Source organism: Petromyzon marinus, chromosome 11 (genome assembly GCF_048934315.1).
Source record: "Petromyzon marinus isolate PM22_M1 ecotype Great Lakes invasive population chromosome 11, UKy_Petmar_22M1.pri1.0, whole genome shotgun sequence".
NCBI classification, from domain to species: domain Eukaryota; kingdom Metazoa; phylum Chordata; class Hyperoartia; order Petromyzontiformes; family Petromyzontidae; genus Petromyzon; species Petromyzon marinus.
Window position 1 is genome coordinate 23,305 of NC_133677.1, and position 23,252 is coordinate 46,556.

The 23,252-nt window shown below is 47.8% G+C and overlaps 1 protein-coding gene across 1 annotated transcript in view; it reads right to left on the minus strand.

Annotated features, from left to right (window-relative positions):
* Positions 1-412: 412 nt before the first annotated feature.
* The window catches only part of LOC103091793 (homeobox protein MSX-2), a 32,342-nt gene continuing 9,502 nt past the window's right edge, over positions 413-23,252 (minus strand). The window contains exons 2-3 of the mRNA XM_032952550.2: positions 4,478-4,656; positions 413-3,808 (exon numbers count right to left, since the gene is read on the minus strand). Of these exons, the coding sequence (XP_032808441.1) occupies positions 3,542-3,808; positions 4,478-4,656 (446 nt within the window). The 3' untranslated portion in view covers positions 413-3,541. The remainder of the gene's footprint in view (positions 3,809-4,477; positions 4,657-23,252) is intronic.

Below are 23,252 nucleotides of genomic sequence, written 5' to 3' on the forward strand. Positions count from 1 at the left end.
CCTCTTGGAAGTGGTGGTAGTAGCCACACTTTACCCCACCGCACGCGACCTGTCGACCGAGTAATCGTAGTGCACGGGGAATTTGGGGAAATTGCTCCATTGTTTCAAATGCCGAGCTGGGAAATGGAATCGAACCTGCGACCTCTGCAATTGCTACCGCTACACCATGCTAGCTCACTTTTTTTGTCTGAATACATGTATATTTGTACGTGTCTATCCATGGCAATACGTGTGTATATCGACGTGTGTCTATCTGTCAAGCTATATTTGTCTGCTAGTTCGACCATCCTTGCAATAGCACAATCGCGTTGACACCGCGTCTGCAATACCCAGCGTAACACTCTCGCTCCAACCATCTCTCCCTCCCTCTGTCTCCCTCCCTCTCTCTCGAGCCCTCGCCGCCGCCGCCTCCCCTCGCGTCTCCCCCTCCCACTGGCGTCTCACCCGCCCCGGTGCCAGTGAAACAATCGCCCGCACTCACTGGTGTCGGCAGACGGAAATATTATAAGCGGAGACAGAGGAGGCTGGGGCGCTCTTATTAAGACACTTATTCGGTGGGGGTGGAGGCCGCGCAATATAAGAACCGTAACTGAAACTGCATGGACTTTCCTTCAGAAAACACAAGGCAGAGGGGCGGAGAAGTGGGTAGGGTGGGGGAGCAAGAGGAGGGGGTGATGCATGAGTGGGGAGCTCTGTAAGGTTCTGGAGATGCGAGTCGGAGAGGGGAAAGAACGCGGCTGTGAAAGAAACGCGAAATGAAACGCTGTTGGCCTACCAGCCACCACTGTACCGCTCACGAGCACAGAGAAGTGGAAAATTATTTATATGAATTGCTCCCCCACCCGCCCTCCTATCTACTGCCTACATTCCGAATCTCTATAAAGAGAAACATGAATAAGCAGACGATTCACCGCCCCACATCTGGGGGTAAATATGGGAAGAAGGCGTACAACACATATCCATCATTGTTTACGCATCCCATCAGCATGGGTTGAACACAAGCAAAGCCCTAAACCGGTTTCAACATCGAGTGTCACAGTACACGAATGAGAGAACAGACTCACGTTTAAGACAACGCAATCCGCTACTAAACATGGGCTGTGGCTTAAAGGGACGGTGGCCGATGGTCAAGAATGATCGCGGAGTCATCGTGCGGCTGATGTTGATATGGAGCAACAACCAACATTTTACGTTGAGGTGGTTGAGCCAGATGATTGCATCGGGAGTAGCGGAGTAACTCGTTGTGATGCCTCCTTCGTATTTTTTGAATCGGGCATTGAGTCGCTATATGTTCCATGGTCACTTCTCGTGAGTGTTTGGCAGTTCCAAATACTCACGGGAGTGACAAACACTCATTAATTGAATTGACCAAACATCCCAACGCGTACAGGGTCATCCTAAAAAAATAGTATTAAGACTCATTCTTTCCTTGGTAAATATATTCCATTATGGCGTCAATTATCGTCATCAAACACCTTCACACCCCAGTACCCAGAGTCTCTTTCGATGTACACTTTTATTCTGTAAATCTGTAAATGCTTCTCCGCATTCAAAACACGTCAGTGTATATAATTATATATGCGCGGAAGTAAGGTTAAGTAGCCGACCTGGTAGCAGAAAAATGCGCTGCACTTGAGTTACGACGCCAAACTCCAGTTTTGTGTCGCTGAATTTCGGCTTAACATTCCTGGTGATTCTTTAATTAATTAAGAACCTCGGTCTTATTTTACAAATAATATCGTCCCGCTGATTGTAACGTAGCGTCGTAACTTGAAGTTGAAATCGTGTACCCAGTAGCGGCAGATGCATTCACCACAGGAGGAGGTTTCACTGACTGGAGTCTCTTCCCGAGTCGTCCGCACGCGAGAGGCGACTTTGTGTCTCGTGACGAGCTGCGCTCATTTGTTCAGAAAGTGGGCCCACGTGTCGTGTACAGCGGAGTTGTGTTCCTTCCAATTTTGGGGAGACAGCTGCGGGTAGAGATGCGACCCTGGAGCTGCTGCTCACACCACTGCTGAACGAAGGACCTCCACTCGAGCGAACTCTCGAGAGAGATACCTGGTCTACTCTTTGACATTGACCAGTCATGCTGGAGGAGCTCGGTGTACCCACACTTTACCACACCATACGCGACCTTCCGATCGAATAACTGTTGAGAATAAACCTGGTCACATTTAATGTGTTACCCATTATCAGTGATGTTTGTAAATGTAACGTTGGCAGTCGTAATGCTTTACAAAGTCCCGGAGAGGTTCGTAGCGCAACGGAACAATGAACTCTCGGACCACGTGCTGAACAGACGCTCTTGGTGACTGCAGGGTCAGCGCGACGTGAGGGCGACGTACAATGCACGCACGTCATTACATCCGACACATTCCATACGTACAATATATGTACAACGTCATATTAACAATACAATAGCTATTTGTGTACAATTTATACAAGAATGTACTTTTGTATTTATTAACTTTTTTGGCCAAGTAGCGTCATTCGGCGGCACTCGCCCACGTGAGAGTGGGACTTTCAGTGACGTCACCAAAACTCTTGACATGTCCCCTCACGATATCGTTCAAGTCACACACATGGAGATCGCATTGAAAGCAGAAAGCTGAGCCAACCTTCCGCGTGTACTGCGATGCCGGCCTCTGCTCCATGCTGCGTGAGCTGCAGCTGACATTGACTCCAGTTGACTCATCAGCAGGAGAGCAATGATGCTATGTACAGGCGGAGTGTCCCATGCAAGTACAGGTGCTGCTTTGAGTGTCTTTCACCTTTCCGGGTCGATGAACGCACATAGGTAAAGGATAGTCAGGTAACGATCCGACTTCCCACGATTGGACTCTTCTCGACTCGGAGGTCGCGATCTGACTGAACGACAATCTGCTCATCAGCATCTTCATCAGTCTCTCCGCTCCAATCACTCCCGGAACTATAACCGTGTGGCTGATGAGACGTGCTTAAACAAAATAGTTTCTAGTTTATGTGAAGAGGTGGATATTGGAAGGAGACGGAATTGTCTGTCATTTAGACTTCCGCGGTTTGGGTTCTCATCTCCCGATGGCCGCGTGTGCCCGGCCCTGCCGCTCAGCCCTGAGCCGTCTCTGGGGCCGCTGAGAGGTCACGGTCAGGGCAGGGCTAATGGGTGTCGTCGGTTCAGGCATAGTTTATTTTGAAAACCGTAACTAATTACTGTCGTAATTTGAGGTACGCAATTAATCGACCTTGTCATTAATCGGCGTTAGTACAGTACTTCAGTGATGATTGCAATTCATCCGACAACATGATTCAAGGTTCCACCTTTTGTCGATTAAAGTTATTATTCCGCTACCTTCTACGTTCACAATGCATTGACATTCTTATTGTATCGACGTCCATAATGTTCATCACACGTCGACGTTCATAATTAACTGATCGACTTGCATAAGCATTGTTCATAACCAATGCTCAGAAAGTATCGGCACCCTCCACCCAGGCGCCAAGTTAACTCCACGCTCCTCGACGGAGCGGCGCTACCATGACGCCGTTCTCTGCACCATTCGCACTACGAGTGGTGGTAGAGGCTGTACGCCACCGGTGTCGGGTACAGCCCCATAGGGCCCATGGGGAGGCCCGCGGGTCGCGCGAACAGCCCGGACGCCGTGAGGTAGAGGCCGTGAGCAGGCAGGGGCGCCCCGAGGGGCCCGAAGGCCGTGGGGAGGCCAAAGTGCGACGACAGCGCAGGTGGCTTGGCTGCCATTTTTAATCTCTCGAGTTCTGCCTCCTGGAGTCGCTTGGCCTTGGCTCGGCGATTCTGGAACCAGATCTTGACCTGCGGGCGACACGGGGTCGCGCACAACAGTTTGATGAAGGCTTTGCACCGTGCGCCAATAAGTTACAGGTTTGCTCCGAGCAAAGATATTAGCTGCATCAAAAAAAATATTATTATAAGCCATATAATCAAATGCTTAATGCTGGATGAAGGCCTCCCCAAGCCGCTGGAACCTCTCATAATCCTGTGATTCAACAATCCATCCAGCACCTGGACACAAACTGATTCTATCACTCCATCTCCTCGGAGGACATCCTTATCTTGGGCATTTTCCATTCCGGGGAGGGGAAGGAGGAGATGATGGGATACATTTCCCTCTCAATATGCGTGGGGTTTTCTCCTGTTGCCTCCCACGGGCTAATCGCTCAATGATGTAAAATGACCACGATCATCACCAGGGGTTCAGAGCGGTGCCAAATCCGAGTTGTGTTGTTTAGCCTGCAGGAAAGACCCACAGGGACTTGGAGAGGCTCCGTTGCGAGAACGGCCGGGGCTTTCCACGCATGCCGTCGGGAGAACAGCCTCACGTGCCTTCACCTCGGCTCCAGCGCCGCCACGCAGGGAGTGCCGATTCCTCCTTCCTACTTCGCCACTCTTAGCGATGCGCAACAAGGTGGGCAATGTAAATGCGAGGACCGCGATTGATGGCGTGGCCGGAGAGGTTCTCACCTGTGTCTCCGTGAGGCTGAGCGAGGTCGAGAACTCTGCACGCTCCGCGATGGACAGGTACTGCTTCTGTCTGAACTTGTGTTCCAAGGCGAGCAGCTGGGAGGTGGTGAACGGTGTCCGCGGTTTTCGTGTCGCCTTGTGCTTGCGCAGGGGGCACGCCGGGGGGCTTGGCTCCTGTCCTGCAACGTGTGAAATGAACAACACTATGTAACACAATTTTTGTTCCTGGGTAGTAAGTGTTATTTCGTAATTGCTTATGCTTAAAAAGTATAGAAAATGGCTTTTATTCCCCACAAACTTTGCTTTTGTGACCAGGACAGTGATATTTTGAAATGTACCTATTTTCAATGAGAAAACGGACGAATTTGTGTCTTTTCGTTCACATAAAGTCAGAAAAAAAACATGAATAAAAATAAACATGTATTTATACTAAAGTAATACAAAATTACTACAACAGATTAAGAAGTGAGTAGTTTTTCGATATTTACGATTATACTGTAAATCACTTTCACGAATCATCCCCCAAATGTAGTCTCCCATCATGTTCTCATTATACTGTCCTTGGTAGCGGCGTTCAAAGTCCAGTATATCCTGGTAGAAGCGCTCGCCTTGCTCCAATGAGTGCGCTCCCATGTTCTTCTTGAATTTATCAAGATGAGCATCAAGGATATGGACTTTGAGGGACATCCTACAGCCCATTGTGCTGTAGTTCTTCACCAGAGTCTCAATCAGCTCCACAGAGTTTTCTACCTTGTCATTGCCCAGTAAGCCACGAACCACTGCGAAAAAGCTGCCCAAGCCGCTTTCTCCTTATTAGTGAGCTTTTTGGGGAATTCATTGCACTCCAGGATCTTCTTTATCTGTGGTCCGACGAAGACACTGGCTTTGACCTTTGCCTCGGACAGCTTAGGGAAGAAGTCTTGAAGGTACTTGAAGGCTGCCGACTCCTTATCTACAGCTCTGACAAATTGTTTCATAAGGCCCGATTTGATGTGCAGTGGTGGCATTAGCACCTTCCGGGGGTCCACCAGTGGCTCCCACTTGACGTTGTTCATCCCCTCAGAGAACTCGGTCCACTGTGACCAGTCCCGCCCATGGTAGTGCACCTTGCTGCCCCTGCTGTCCCAAAGGAAAAGATAGCAGGGAAACTTGGTAAACACGCCTTGGAGACCCATCAGGAATGCCACCATTTTGAAGTCTCTGATGACCTCCAAGCCGTACTCATCATACTTCAAGACGTCCAGCAAGGTCTTGATGCTGTTGTAATCCTCTTTGAGGTGCACCGTGAGCCAGGGGAAGAGACGGGTACTTGTTACCATTATGGAGGAGCACGGCTCTGAGGCTCCTGGATGAGCTGTCAATGAAGAGGCACCACTCATTCTGATTACAGGCGATTCCGATTGCCTTGAACAGACTGGTCACTGTGGCAGAAGCAGAGCCCATCTTAATGGGTGAAAAAGCTGCAAAAAGGTTGGTGACGCTTCCTCTGATCTGCAACAAGTTCCACTGCTTGAGCCTCGACGTCAAAAGCTCGGCATTGGACTTGGTGAGACCAAGATATCTGATAAAGTCGTTGAGGTCTTTTTAGTTGGGGTAGTATGGGTTTCTCTCCTCAGCTCCACTTCTGAAATTGTCACCAGGATCCACAACGTCTTTCTCGCTCTCTGACTTGCTGCTCTCTTCTAAAGACGGCTGCTCTCTCTCGGGAGGAGTGGTTACGAGAAGCTCATGGCAGTGTGGCACCAGGACAATGGATAGAGGGAGGTCCGGATACGTGATAGCAGGTTCATTCTTGCCAGTCCGAAGTTTTGAAGGGTCCATCATGCAGGAGTAACAGTTGCCTAAATGGTCAGTGAGTTCCCGCCAAATTCTTGGGATAGTGAACTTCATGGCTATCTTTTGCCCTCTGTACCATCCTTAAAAAAACATTTATTTCACCCATGACTAATGTGTAAGAGATTCTCCCAACATTTCTGAAATATATTTTTTCAATAACATTTAAAATTGTTAAACATTTTAAATTTATAAACTTTTCCAATAATTTTTTTTTAAACATTTTATAACATTAAATTCTAAGCAACAATTGTCCATCTTACCTTCCAGAGTTTTTTTGCATTGCTCGCAGCTGAAATGAGGTGCCCAGGGTTTGTCTTGATCCCCGACAGGTATGCCGAAATATGCCTTGTAGGCCTCACACATCTTAGCAGATGCTTCCACAGAGTTCTTATTCACTCTTGTCTTGATAAATTGGCCAGATATAGCAAAATGCATCTGCTGGATGCTTGCAGCCTCTTGATGCCATCACAGAAAAATGCAGATATATACAGTGAGGAAAAAAGTATTTGATCCCCTGCTGATTTTGTGCGTTTGACCACTGACAAAGAAATGATCAGTCTATAATTTTAATGGTAGGTTTATTTGAACAGTGAGAGACAGAATAACAACAAAAAGATCCAGAAAAACGCATGTCAAAAATGTTATAAATTGATTTGCATTTTAATGAGGGAAATAAGTATTTGACCCCATCTCAATCAGAAAGATTTCTGGCTCCCAGGTGTCTTTTTTACAGGTAACGAGCTGAGATTAGGAGCACACTCAGCTTGTTACCTGTATAAAAGACACCTGTCCACAGAAGCAATCAATCAGATTCCAAACTCTCCACCATGGCCAAGACCAAAGAGCTCTCCAAGGATGTCAGGGACAAGATTGTAGACCTACACAAGGCTGGAATGGGCTACAAGACCATTGCCAAGCAGCTTGGTGAGAAGGTGACAACAGTTGGTGCGATTATTCGCACATGGAAGAAACACAAAGAACTGTCAATCTCCCTCGGCCTTGGGCTCCATGCAAAATCTCACCTCGTGGAGTTGCAATGATCATGAGAACGGTGAGGAATCATCCAAGAACTACACGGGAGGATCTTTTCAATGATCTCAAGGCAGCTGGGACCATAGTCACCAAGAAAACAATTAGTAACACTACGCCGTGAAGGACTGAAATCCTGCAGCGCCCACAAGGTCCCCCTGCTCAAGAAAGCACATATACATGACCGTCTGAAGTTTGCCAATGAGCATCTGAATGATTCAGAGGACAACTGGGTGAAAGTGTTGTGGCCAGATGAGACCAAAATGGAGCTCTTTGGAATCAACTCAACTCGCCGTGTTTGGAGGAGGAGGAATGCTGCCTATGACCCCAAGAATCCACCGTCAAACATGGAGGTGGAAACATTATGTTTTGGGGGTGTTTTTTTCTGCTAAGGGGACAGGACAACTTCACCGCATCAAAGGGACGATGGACGGGGCCATGTACCGTCAAATCTTGGGTGAAAACCTCCTTCCCTCAGCCAGGGCATTGAAAATGGATTGTGGATGGGTATTCCAGCATGACAATGACCCAAAACACACGGCCAAGGCAACAAAGAAGTGGCTCAAGAAGAAGCACATTAAGGTCTTGGAGTGGCCTAGCCAGTCTCCAGACCTTAATCCCATAGAAAATCTGTGGAAGGAGCTGAAGGTTCGAGTTGCCAAACGTCAGCCTCGAAACCTTAATGACTTGGAGAAGATCTGCAAAGAGGAGTGGGACAAAATCCCTCCTGAGATGTGTGCAAACCTGGTGGCCAACTACAAGAAACGTCTGACCTCTGTGATTGCCAACAAGGGTTTTGCCACCAAGTACTGAGTCATGTTTTGCAGAGGAGTCAAATACTTATTTCCCTCATTAAAATGCAAATCAATTTATAACATTTTTGACATGCGTTTTTCTGGATTTTGTTGTTGTTATTCTGTCTCTCACTGTTCAAATAAACCTACCATTAAAATTATACTCTTTTTTTTCGGTAAAGTCACATAGGTAAAATAAAATAAAACAACTAAAGTAAATCACGACGTTTCGGAGGCAACACAAGCTTCCATCTTCAGGTGGAACAGTCAGCAGAATAGCTGTACCAAGTGGGGAGCTCTTGAGACGACCGGGATTATATACAGGTTAAGAGGGGGGAGGAGCCAGAAAGGGACGTGGGTGGGGGGGAGGGCTGAGTTATGCCGCCTTTTGTTATGCTGCAGGGGGTGTTTGGGGGGAGCGATGGCGCGCTGCACGAAAGCAATTACAACCCCATTTTTGTTAGAAAGCAATGGAAATGGCTGTACAATTATAAGGCAGCTAAAGTTTGACATACAACCCATTGAGAGTAATGGAAATGGCTGTACAATTATAAGGCAGCTAACGTTTGACTTGGTTTATAACATCTTTCCAATGGTTGCTCAATTTGAAACCATCCTCTCGGTTGAAGTTGTGTCTATGTTTGTATATCTGGATGGCTTCATGGACAAATCTTTGGTAATAACCGGGAGGTTTGCATAGTACTTTGGTATCGGAGAAAACAATGTCATGAGAACCCGCTGTGTTCAAACAATGGTCAGCCACGGCCGAAGAATTCGTTCTGCCGTGTTTAAAATCTGATTTGTGCTCGCGGATTCGGTCAGAAATATGTCGTTTCGTCTCCCCGATATAGCAGTCACCACAGGTATAACTCAATTTGTAAACACCGGGGTACTGTAAGTCAGGAATGACATCCTTTACGGATGAGATCAGATCACGGATTTGTGTACTGTATTGAACCGGACCTGGATCTTGTGTTTGTTTAGAATTTTTGAAATATTTTTGGTAACGCCTGCTATGTAAGGTAACGTGATGATTTTGATCGGAGTACCAGGTGGCTGTTTCTGTATGGTGGGAAAAACAGCTTGGCGGATAGTACGGTCAGAATATCCGTTCATCTTGAGGGCCAGATGTACATGTTTTAATTCAATGGCCAGGTGGTGTTGGTCAGAAATACAATGAGCCTTATGGTATAATGTTTTGATGAGAGAATTATTTTGAGTCGGGTGGTGGTGGGAATCAGCCTTCAAGTAGGAATCTGTGTGGGTGGACTTCCTGTAAACAGAATGTCCCAAAGAGCCTACTTGAAGATTGATTCCCACCACTGTTTACAGGAAGTCTACCGGTTATTACCAAAGATTTGTCCATGAAGCCATCCAAATATACAAACATAGACACAACTTCAACCGAGAGGATGGTTTCAAATTGAGCAACCATTGGAAACATGTTATAAACCAAGTCAAACGTTAGCTGCCTTATAATTGTACAGCCATTTCCATTACTCTCAATGGGTTGTATGTCAAACTTTAGCTGCCTTATAATTGTACAGCTATTTCCATTGCTTTCTAACAAAAATGGGGTTGTAATTGCTTTTGTGCAGCGCGCCATCGCTCCCCCCAAACACCCCCTGCAGCATAACAAAAGGCGGCTTAACTCAGCCCCCCCCCCACCCATGTCCCTTTCTGGCTCCTCCCCCCTCTTAACTTGTATATAATCCCGGTCGTCTCAAGAGCTCCCCACTTGGTACAGCTATTCTGCTGTGACTGTTCAAACCTGAAGACGGAAGCTTGTGTTGCCTCCGAACCGTCGTGATTTTATTTTATTTTACCTACGTGACTTTACCGAAAAAACCAAAGAGTATGAATCCTTGCAGTCACGAAAGCTTCAAATCTAGAATTAAAATTATAGACTGATCATTACTTTGTCAGTGGGCAAACGTACGAAATCACAGGGGATCAAATGCTTTTTTTCCCTCACTGTATCCACTTAGGCAGCTGGAATTAAACTGAACTGGTGGGTTCTTTGGGTCTTTCAGTAAAGTCAAGTAGATTGGTTACGTTTCGATCACAACACAAGCGATCGTCATCAGGAGGAGTTAAGGAAACCCTCCCCGTAGAAGCGATTAAATCTTGCCTTTAAGTTTTCGTGACTTTATTACAAATAATAATCCTGCAGTAACGAAAGCTTTAAGTCAAGATTTAACTGCCTCTACGGGGAGGGTTTCCACTTAACTCCTCCTGATGACGATCGCTTGTATTGTGATCGAAATGTAACCTATCTACATGACTTTACCGAAAGGCCCAAAGAATAATCCTGCAGTCACGAAAGCTTTAAGTCAAGAATTTAACTGGTGGGCTTAAGGCCCCTGTATTTATACGACTATTTATATTACTAGTAAGTTCTTGAATGTTCTAGAAGTTACTCCAAGTTTACTCAGCACTGAATCTATCTCGAATGTTCTGGAAAATAGGTAAATTTCTAAATATCACTGTCCTGGTCACAAAAGAAAAGTTTGTGGGGAATAATAGCCATTTTCTGTACTTTTGAAGCAGAAGCAATTAGGAAATAACACTTACTACCTAGGAACAAAAAAAGTGTTACACAGTGCAATCAATCAAAACACAAAACAATCACGGGCGACGTAGTGGAGATTATAACAATCAATATGCAAACAATCCGTCTCCTTCTCGTATCTGTCCCGCCACATGAAACAAAAAATTAGTTACACATCGCCTCAGCGGCGCAGCCATCTGGGAGTGCATACTTCTAGCAGCATTGGTTTAACACAAGCAATCCCTGGACCGGTTTCAACATTCAGTGTCTCACCATAAGGGTGAGACTATATTGAAGCAATGCTGTTGAACTGCAAGATGTTTATAGAACGAGTTCCACGTTCGAGGGAAGGCAGCAGCGGTTAGATATGAATAGATTCGCCTTTGGCGTAGGAATGTGGAATTTCCACCACTGGCTTCAGGTTGTAAACGCTTTATTGCGCAATTAGAAGCCCTGAGCCAGCTGACGAGAGGTGGCCCGAGTCAGGGAGCCCCGTGGATCTCTCATGGAACTGCTGAATAAAACCTCGAACGTTACTTTTGTTACACACTCGAACTAATAACACCATTCACAATCTGCGGCGTGTACTCATTCATCACCCCACCCCCACCCTTCCATTCTGACACACGCCCCACAGATTGTCACCATCAGGGTAAAGATTTGATTCAAGAATCGGTTCTGTCGTCTCGTTGCGTTTTCACAATCCTTGTCCCGTGCGTTCTGCCTCGTTTGTATCGTCAGTTGTCTCATGTTCTGTCAAGTTCGCTCTATCAGCTTAACATCTATGGCGTAATTTGATTTATACATGTTGTGTAATTTCGTGATCCAACCTCACTCTTGCAAACGTCACTCATCCTAGCCCTTTGAGTTATTGCCTGGTTACACAAAGTCAACTTGACACTAACTATTGGATGCTTACACGCACGATTCAAGGCACGTGTAAAAATTAACTAGCACGGCTGAATCTGACTGATTGCAAAAGTGGTTGACGTCATTACATTTCAGCCACTTAGCGACGGCTAAACTTGGTAAGCATTTCCCTCGGTTAATGAATAACAGAGTGGAGCAGCGCTGACGTCCAGTATAAATAAACACCTCACTCACCCAAGACCCAAACATCGCACCTCCTGCCTTTGACTTCCTCCTCGAAGACACTGGTGGTGTAACCATCAACCGCATCAGAACACCAGCAGGCCGCTACGCACATCTCTTTCGTCAATGGAAACTTAAAGACACAAGCCACAGTAGTGCGACTTTGGCCATGCAACCCACACAACTGATCATACAGTGAACCACTGTGGTATGCGCTCCTTCAACGGAGGAGGAGTAACAGAACTAACTAAACTCTCTCTCTCTCCTGAAGCCCTCTCGTCGTGGCCAGCAGACCTCGAAATTGGCATCATATTCCTAAATATATTGCTGATGAAATATAAAATAATACACATGAATATACAACTCGTCCGAAATACATTGGTCGTGAAGACCAATTTACTGATATCCATAGGTTGCTCGTTCAAGCAAGCCTGAATGCTGATGAAGCATTAAATCTCGAAACCCAGAGTTTTTTCGTGCATATATGTTGAACTTTTTTCGCACCGTACTTAGCCAACCGTGCTAAGCGGATTTGCGGGGAAGGACAACAAACTGAACACAAAAGCAATTCTAAAGAAATGAGCAGAGCTCCAGTGGCCTCCTAATGTCGGAAGGAAGAGAGTTCCCGAGGGCTGCAGAAGCACAACTGAACGCGCGGGATGCAGTGACCATCTTTGTTCGATGGCTCGCCAAAAGCCCCTTCGAGAATGACCTGAGTTCGCGTGATGGTTTGTGCTCTTTGATGAGATCATCAAGGTATGTGGTTCATTTGTGGCAAGCACTTTGTGTGTAATGAGTGCGACCTTACAATGTATTCGTTCGGCAACAGGAAGCCAATGCCGCTCAGCGAGCACTGGATGGAACTGGTCAGATCTTGCATTATGATGTACATGCTGCAGCTTGCTGCAGCGTGTTGAATCTCATCTTATCTTAAGGTAATTTATATAGCGCCTTGACCAAGGTTACATTACAGAACATTAAGAATTGTACATATGGATGTAATGGTGGCGATGAGGTGAATGAAATAGATGAGAGGAATAATCAATGCTGCTGACAAGATGGGCTCCCAGAAGTCAATGCCGCAAATGGGATGTGTAAAAATATTATTTTCTATGTGGAGAGACAGACATATGAAGATGGGAGGCGTATTTTCCCCTGGTTGATGTTATGATTCTCAGAGCAGTTGGAGACATTACACGAGCCGACCCGCGTAGCTTCCGACGGTGACCCTTCGCCTCCTACGAGAGCTGTGAGGCCACTCATTATGCTGCCTATGGAATGAGTCAATCCATGGAAACGACGACTCTCCTGAGCCAATCTCCGCGAATCTTACGGCACAGTTCGTCAATACCAATGTCCAGATCTGTGTCGTTTGTGAAAACTATTGACCTCTTAACAAGCATGCAACGCTTCACGTGACAACCTCAAGTGCACCTAGCCCAGCACAACAAGCACCTCGATGACGTCGCCGCCACTTAGTGAGGAATGGCGGTTGTTATTTACTTATGTCTCGGTATCCGTGAATGCGTGCGTGTCGATACACTCATAAAGGGTAGCAGTCACTGCCCCATTTCTATCGCTTTAGCGTCACACTCCATGCGAGGCGAATTACTCGGATAACCGATGAGGCTCCTGTGCGTATTTAGAGTGACTCGGAGCAATGTGGAACGCTGGACTAAGCCTGTTCTGTGAGTAAAACCAATCAGCCTCCGCGCGCTCATATTTGGGATCCAAAATCGGAAATGTTGATTTTCAGATTTTCCAAATTATGCGTATCCAGTCGGCTACATTTGTGCCAAGTTTTATCTTCAGAGCCCTTCTAGAACATCATTAGAATGTGAATTGATGAGACGTGAGTTTGTGTGAGAGATACTAATTGCACCACGTATGCAGTCCACGGTTGTCTGGACAGTGGCTCAACGTGAAGGCGAGAGGCTCACAGTTGTAAGCTCAAATCTGAGATGAAGCTAACAGAGGTTGTCCTGTGACTAAACTCATTATAGGAATTTAGAATTTACACGAATGGCTCTACAGGTCTGTACACAGATGAGCACAAATGCCTAAATGGTCATTTTAGCAGGAATCTCAGGTTTACTGTGACGGTAAAGTAACGTAGTTTTTACGTCAGAGGCAGGCGAGGAGCGGGCTGCATGCCGGGTTGGATCTTTGCGCGTGTCGACTATTGTTTGAAACCATGTCACAGTTAAAATGTCACTTTATACACCCATACATTATAGAGGCATATACACTCTAAACTGCTTCACGCTCACACTTTACCACGAACCACGATATCTAAAGAGTCAAACGTCAAAGAAATGTCCTTGCATGTTGGTGTGTGTAGTCTGGCAAAAACAACCCCCTACCTCATTGGTACCGGACGGTAATACTGTGGTGGGAAGTGCCGTGGGAGGAGGGACAATTTCGATTGGCCATTCCCCTCATGGCGTTTCGAACCACCACATAGGGCAAATGGAGGCTCTGGACGGGTGCGAGTGGCTGGTAAGCCCTCCACCTTCAATGCATTACCACCAAACCACGATAAAAAAATTTGTTATTAAAAAGCTTGTGCCGGAAGCCCCGGGGGGACAGGCGTCTATGACGTCTCCTGGCTAAACCCCATTTGGCAGAGCCAGGAGACTGAATCCTTACCCTCGGGGCTCCTCCAGAAACAACAAAAAAACACTATGGATGGCTACATTGAATGTTCGAACGCTCACTGCGGAGGAGAGGCTGCCCACTCCGCTGTCGGGAGCTGAACCGGTAACGCCTGGATCTCTGTGGTATTCAGGAGGTCCGGTGGACCGGCTCTGGCTCCTGCCACCATGAGGGTTTGGAGAATCCTCTAATCGGGGAAGGAGACTGCCAAACAACAGGAAGTGGCTCTTCTTCTGAACAAACGAATGAAGGGGGCGTGGGAGCGTGGCAGTGAGGTGTGGGAAGCTGGAAGCCCCAGGCTACTTTGGGCTCGCCTTCCCATTAACCAGAGGCGAGGAGTGGTGGTCGTGGTTACTTATGCCCCCACCGAAGACGAACACCCGTGGAGGGATGCAGGCAAGGCCGATGAGTCAGATGCCTTCTATGACCTGTCACAGGTGCTAGCTAAAGTGGCCCCTCGGAATAGAGTCATCTTGTTGGGTGACTTCAATGCCCAAGTTGGTCATGATGCTGGCACCTGGTCTGGAGTGATTGGAAGGCATGGGCCAGATCAGCTCAATAATAACAGCAGGAGGCTGCTAGATTTTTGTGCAGCCCATTGGCTTGTAATTACCAACACGCTGTTCCAGCATCGGCGCATCCAAACAACATCATGGATGCATGCTGGGTCCAAGCAAGAACATCTGCTGGAATACATAGTGACAGAACAGCGGATGTGGGCCTACGATGGAGCTGATCTGTCAACTGACCATCGACTTGTCATCTGTAAAATATGCCTGCCATTCTACAACTCCGATGGTGGATGTACACCCAGGACCCCATTAAAACCTATAGTAGCATGGTCTCAGTAAGCTGATGAAAGTTGCAGGCGAGAATTTCATCATCGCTTGCGGCTGGGGTTGACATCGTTCCTCACTAATCCTGATGACGAGAGGAAATGGGGGAGGTTTAGGACTCTGGCTCATGCAGCTGCAATGGCTGCTTTGGGTACACGGTGCAGACCTCCCCAGAGACCCTGGCTGACAGAGGTGTTCAGGCTGGCTGAGAAAAAGCGACAGGCCCACTCTCATCGGCTACAGCATCCCACGTCAGAGAATGAGGAGGCTTACCACAACCTTGGCTTGGAGGTTCGGAGAGCTGTGAGGCGCTGCAATGGTGGGTGGTGGTCGCGGGTTGCTGAGGAGATGGAGTCTGCCTCAATGGCCCGCGATCACAAATCGCTCTTTAACTCCATCAATAAAGTAACCTGCAATGCCACACCTATTACCATCATTAGGGGAAAGAACGGTGATCCAATCTCAGACCCTCTGGAACAGGTTTGCAGATTTGCTGAGCATTTCTGTGAGGTTTTGGGGGAGGGGAAATCACTCAACCTGGAAAACATCGTGGGACAAAGTGGGGATGACCCTGCTGAGGCTGCGGTGCCTCAACTATTGGAAGAAGAAGTCACCCCCTGTGAGTGGCTGGCTGAGGTGCCATCTATTGAGGAAGTACTGAAGGCGATCTGGAGTCTGATACCAGGAAAAGCACCGGGCAGAGATGATCTCCCAAGCGAAATGCTGAGTGAGGGTGGCGTTTGTGCACAGACTGCTCTACATAACATCATAACAAGTCTGGACCACTGGATGGATTCCACAGGATTGGGGAAGGATGCCCTGGTGGTCCCCCTCTTTAAGAAGGGGGACCGCACAGACTGTAACAACTACAGGGGAATCTCACTCCTCAGTGTGCCAGAAAAGGTCCTGGCAAGGATTATTCAACATCGCCTTGCTAGGTACGCTGAGGAGAGGCTTGCGGAGCCCCAATTCGGTTTCAGAAAAGGGCGGTCTTGCACAGATGCCATATTTTCTGTCCGTCTGCAACAGGAAAGGTGTAGGGAATTCCAACAAGACCTACATCTCTGCTTTATAGACCTGGTCAAGGCCTATGATACCATCAGTAGGCCTGGGCTGTTCTTCGTGCTTTTGGAGTCCCTGACCATCTGCTCACGATCATTAAGGCCCTTCATGATAGTGAGCAGGCCCGGGTAAACCTATGTGGCCGGGAGTCGGAGCCATTCCCTGTTCACCTTGGGGAGCGACAGGGATGTCCTCTGGCTCCCACATTATTTAACATCTATTTCGACCACATAGCTCATAAAACCTTCAATAGGTCGACCGGAGGAGTTTCCATCTGGTACAGATTCAATGGGAGGCTGATCGATGCCGGGGTGTGGTCAAGGGATGGCTCCCTATTGCTCAACCATGTTATGTATGCCGATGAACTGGTAATTGCTGCTCACTCGGAGAAGGATTTGGAGGCACTGCTACTGAACCTGGAGCTTGCCACTAAGAGGTGGGGCCTTACAATCAGCCCCACCAAAACTAAGCACTAGCCTGGGTATTTTGTACCATCGTACACTCCAACCCCACAACTCCCAATTGGTGATAGGGCAGTTGTGGAGAGAGTGGAGAGTTTCCCATACCTGGGCAGTGTGCTCATGACCTGCTCCGGTTTAACAGCAGAGGTCTCACTCCAAATCAGTCGAGCGGCATTATATTTTTATCGGTTGCATAACGCTGTGTGGAAGCTACCTGGTTTGTCGCTCCATACGAAGCTTCAGGTCTACTCGGCCACGGTCATTCCTTCCCTTCTCTACGCTTGATAAACGTGTACCCCCCAAATGGAACATCTTCGCCGGTTAGAAACATTTAGCCTGGCCTGCCTACAATCCATCCTAGGTTTAACCAGGCTGGATTGTGTGAGGAGCTCACAAATCCTTGAAAGATCTGGACAAAGTCCCATCCGTGAGCTCCTCCGGCAGGCAAGGCTGCGTTGGCTGGGTCATGTAGCCCGCATGCCCAGCCACCGCATGCCTAAACAGCTTTTGTTTGACTGGATCGAGGAGGCGAAACGAGCGCGGCACGGGCTAGAGAAGAGATGGAGTGATGTGGTACAGGAGGATGTGGAGCTGAGTGGACTTGCCGATGACTGGTACCAGTGGTGTCAAGATCGGCCTCTGTGGAGGAGGCTCGTGAAAGACGCTACTGGGCAGTTGGAGGCAGTCGCCCACCAACAACAACGGAGGGTGGAGTAGCGATGCTTACAACAACGAGCGGAGTGCTGGGTGGCTAAATCACAGCAAGTTGGCACAGTAGGGGGCACAGGTGGTGCATCAGCCAGTCATCTCAGTCAGTTGGCCCATGGCACCTGGGTCTGCCCCGTGACCTCCTGCCAGCGGGCGTTTGACACTTGACATGGTCTCAACGTGCACATAGCCTGGCACAAGCGTCGTGGTGACGTCACCGCCACTTAGTGGCGAATGGCGGTTGTTGTGTATGTGCAGCGGTATGTAGTCGTAGTTAGTGCGCTGGGCCACAAACCCGGCGACCCTAGCTGGATTCCTGCTCACGGCCAAAACCGTGACAATTATATGAGCCGGTCCTGGGCCTCTCCCAGGTAGACTCAGCCTCCAATGAGGACCTGCTGTGGTGTGTAAACATCGCCATTGGGGATACAAAGGCGGCCGGGCGTGGTGATGGCCACCAATACCCTCGTGTGCCGTTGCTGGCCTTCAGAGGTACTTGCTAACAGCATTTGGCCCAATAGTCTGTTCAGGCTATATGGGGGATCTTTGAGGCTATATGGGGGATCTTTGTCTTTGTATGTGCAGAGAGCGGTGGCTTAGTGTAGTTGTCCAGCACAGAGGTGTAAGACATTTCAACGGGATGTGCATTTCTGCTCTATTGACCTGGTCAAGGCCTATGATACCATCAATATGCCAGGACTCTGGGTTGTTAACGCTTTTGGGGTCCTTGACCCTCTTTTCAAAATCATTAATGACCTTCAAGATGGTGGGCAGGCCTGGGTAAAGCTGCATGGCCGGGAGTCAGAGCCATTCCCTGCTCAACTTGGGGTGGCGAAAGGATATATTCTGGTCCCTACACTCTTTAACATATTTTTTTATCACCGAGACTTTCCATCTAGTATAGATACAATGGGATGCTGATCGGTGCCCAGGTGCAGTCAAGGGATTGCTCCTTATTGGTCAACCATGTTACGTATTCCGATAATCTGGTAATTACTGCTCACCTGGGAAAGAGTTGGAGACTGCTGCTGAACGTGGAGTATGCCAGTAAGAAGTGGGGACTTACCATCAGCCTCACATACAAAGTGTCTGTCTGGGTATGCTGTGCCATCAAACACTCCACTACCTCAAATTCACAACTGCTTCATCAACACCACCATGAGGTATGAGGCAGTTATGGATAGAGTGGAGGAGTTCCCGTACCTGGGCAGTGTGCTTATGGCTAGTTCCGGTTTGGCAAGAGAGGCCTCACTCTGAATCAATCGAGCGGCATTATCTTTTAATCAGCCACATGGAACCTACCTGGCCTTTTGCTCCACACGAATCTACAGTTCTTCTCAGTCACAGTTATGCCCTCCCTTCTCTATGATTGCAAAAGTGGCCCTCAAGCAATAACGGAGGGCCGAGGAGCAACGCTTACAACAATGAGTGGAGCACCGGGCGGCTAAAATCCAGAAAGCTGTCAGAGTAGGGAGCATAGGTGGTGCATCTGCCAGTCATCTCAGTCAACCCATGGCACCTGGGTCTGTCGGTGAGCCTTCACCACTTCACGTGGCCTCACGGTGCACCTAGCTTGGCACAAGCGCTGTGGTGACGTCACCACCACGTTGTGGCAAGTGGCAGCTGTTGGTGTAGTGGTTAGCGCACTGCGCTACGAACCCCGTGCCACGAGTTTGATTCCCACTCATGACCACCATCAGTGACGAATATCTGAACAAGTCCTGGGCCTCCCCGAGGTCGACTCAATCTCATACAGTATGTAAACATGAGCACTGGGGAGACAAAGGCGGCTGTGCGTGGTGCTGGCCACACTACCGATCTCACAGGGGCCTGCTGATCATCCTATATCGACTCGGAGGGAGATCTATTGGGACAAGATCATCTATAAAGCACACACCTAACTCCATCCCTTATCTTATAGATGTGATTAATCAGGACCAAAACCCTCAAACTCTTAGACGCCCCACTGCACTCAAGTGCATTGTCTTGACTCAATCTGTATGAGTGTCCCAAACACCCGGAATTACATCGCTTCACAAAGTCCTCGGTTCCTCTCCCATCACAATCACAACTTGATGCAAGGCTGTCGATTATTTGTGATCACTACGCTTAAAATTGAGCTTGACACCATATATCCTCATTTGTTTGTACATTCGCACAAGTCGCCATAATTATGTTTAATGTTTATTTCACTGAATGGTAGTTGTAGTACGATCGGTCGAAAACGTATCTTCCTCAGCCTACTTTTCCAAAAAGGAACGTAGTACTTACATCGATGTATGTTCGTACGATATTTTATATTTCTCATGCGACGCAGTCGCTTTTTGCTCTGTGATTTCTATTCACGTCATCGCTCGACTTTATTTTATTTGTTTTTGCTGTCATCTTCAAGGCCCAGGCCACTCTCTCCTGGTTTCTACAGTTCTCACCGCCTGCTTACACAAGTGCACTTGGACTCGCGAACATCGCGCGCCCCAAGAGTGTTTCCCCGGCTTTACGACTCGACCGAGGCACTACTTCTCATCCCCGACTCTCCCCACACAGCTCCCGCCCATTCCCCCTCGGATGACTTCGTTGTTGAACTCGGATTAGCAGACCGTATCATTTCAAACGCAATGCGTTCAACCACCACAATGCAGGTCACACCGACTCCACTTTCGAATTCGTCTATGCTCAATTCAAGAATCGCTTGATAGAGCTGTTTGTTGCTCTCCGTCTGACGTTTTAGGCATTTAAGCCTGTGATCAGCAACCGCCTTACAAAGATGCACTCATATGCTCATGCTCACGCAGGGGTCATCCAGCAGGCAGGATTGGCCATTTAATAACCAACGCGACTTCGACCCGAATCAGGTGTGCCGGTCGTGTGCATTGTAATCGATGCAGGGAGCACTTACCTCGGTAGCCGACACGGCTACGCGGCGTATCTCTTATGCAAGGGGTTATCTAATCTGTGCGTTTGTGTATTTAAGTGTGTTTTTGTGAGGAGCGATTATGCAGTGGTTAGCGCGCTGCGCTACAAACCCGAGTTCGATCCCGCTCCCGGCCAACGCCAGTGACTATTATCTGAACCGGTACTGGGCCTCCCCTAGGTTGACTCAGACCCAAATTAATACCTGCTGCGGTGCGTAAACATCGCACCAGGTGATCGGGCGTGGTTTTGGCCACACTACCCTCTCGTGTGAACTCTAAGCATGGAAAGGTGCTCGATAACCGCACTTGCCACACGATCCCGTGTAAGGCTACACGGGGAGTCTTTGTTTCGGACAATGGTTCGCGCACTTCGCTCGCAACTCGGGTTCAATTCGCGCTCACGACTCACATACCTAAACCGGTCATGACATCTCATAGGTCGACTTAGCCTTTCATGAGTGTATAGTACGGGTAGCTACGTACGGTGCGAAAGAAGTTTAACATGTTCTGGGTTCTTTCGGTAAAATCACGTAGAATGGAGATAAAATAATAAAAATAATAATCACAATAAAATTCTCACGACGTTTCGGCCACAACACAAGTAGCGACGAAACGTCGTGATAATTTTATTCTGTTATTATTTTTATTATTTTATCTCCATTCTACGTGACTTTACCGAAAGAACCCAGAAGATGAATCCCTGCAGTCACGAAAGCTTTAAATCGAAGTTTAACATGCATACGTAAAATAGCATCACAACTCGGGAGAGGAAGGTGACCCGGCGTTGTTCTTCACAGTTGCTCGTTCACAGTGCGGGACTGGCTGCCCAGTCGTCTGCCGAGGCGATTGACCCGCACAGGGGATCCTGGCCATTGTGTCACGGTGTTGTGTTTGCGGGTATACGTACTGATGTGCGTTGCATGCGAGTTTGCGTGTGCGAGAGTTTGTAATTGTTGGTGTGTGCGCGTATGTTTTTCGTTCATTTGTTAAGCGACTTAGTTTTATAGGCAGCAGACTGTCAACATATTCGTACTTGCAAATAATAAACCATGCAATATAGTAATCCGTTACGCTCGTACCTCATGTTTGAACAAACGTTACGATTCCGACTCTGAATACGCGCCACGTGCTTGATGATTTATCGAGACTCCTTACCACTATTGATGGATGTCAGCTTTAACAAAACAAGCTTCTTCACGCCCCGCATGTCTCTGTGTTGTTGAACTTCTCTCGCACCATACGTAACCATGCTCATTGCAGGCGCCGGGGTGATTCACCGCTCGTGACGACTTCGTGAAGTGGAGAGTCTCGGGGGGAATTTACAACTTCAGTGTCAAAAGTACGCGCATATACTGGAAACAGTATACATGTAACTGTACATGTGGTGTGTTTATGTTTATATATGAGGAACGGTAATGTAGTGGTTAGCACACTGTGCCGAATTCGATTCGCACTCACGACCGATATTTTAACCGGTATTGGGCGTCCCCTAGGTGGACTCAACCTTAAATGAGTACTTTGCAGGTGACAAGAGCGTGGTCCAGTGACGGCCTTCAGTGGTGTTCGCGATCGGCACTTGCCCCAACATGGAGGCAATACAAGGGATTGATCTTTATACTGTATATATGTGTATATACACATGGCTACATATATGTACGTTTGTGACTGTACAATATTCTACATTTATATTTTTCAGCATTTGTGCAACTTTCTTCAATGTTAACATAGTTCTCATTTCACACGTGCGCTCTCTCGCTGTTATTTGCGCTGTGAGAGTTCAATGAGACACACAGATGCAGTGGGAAGATAAAATCGGACGCCTTACCGCGGACAGAATGTTACGGGTAAAGTAAGATCCCGTTACCATTTGTCCATACATGTAAAACACATTTTGGTTGTTTATTTCTGTGAAAGAGTTATTTAGTTGAAACAGTGTTGACAATGAGATTAGACTGAGACATGTATTTCCTCTTGCAATAAAAACATGTTCCATTCGTTCTCTGCGTCCTAAATAAAATAAAATACAATTTAGCTGTTCCTCTGGGAGTATTTAAACTCTCCAAGGCTGTGGTTCGTCTCATCCTCACAATGTCCAACCACCACACGTCTCAACTCCACCCTCACCCACTCACTCACAGACTCAGCTACTCACACCCACCCGCACTCACGACTCACCCACTCACACCCACCCGCACTCACGACTCACCCACTCACACCCACCCGCACTCACGACTCACCCACTCACACCCACCCGCACTCACGACTCACCCACTCACACCCACCCGCACTCACAGACTCACCCACTCACACCCACCCGCACTCACGACTCACCCACTCACACGCACTGCTACCCCCCACCCGCAGGTCATCTCACTTATCTGCTTCTTCTCTCGCACCGCTCTACTCTGGAATCCCCTTTCCTATCGCCCCCCCCCCCCAACTCTTATAATTCAAGTTTAATTCCAGAAATGTATCACACTGTTATCTCTTACAACTTTAACGATGCTTTTGTTGCTGATCGTATGACGTGTTGGGCCTTTGGGCCCTGCACTAACGCAAGTGTCTAAAATCAACCCCACAACTCGATGAAACGCGTTCTCTCGCAGCAGACATTGAGGACGCAGCAATAGCTTGCGAAACAGAGGTGACATTTAGACACGCACACAGATCAGGGCGAGAATGCAAAGATAGTGAATGACTGAACGTTGGAGGTCGCATTTATACTGTGGAGTCGTGAACACGAGGATTTGAATGAAGTTGACACGTGGAAGATGGAGACTAAGAGTCTCCACGAACAGGTCTTGTAACAAACTATTCACCGCTAGCAGACTTCGCTCGT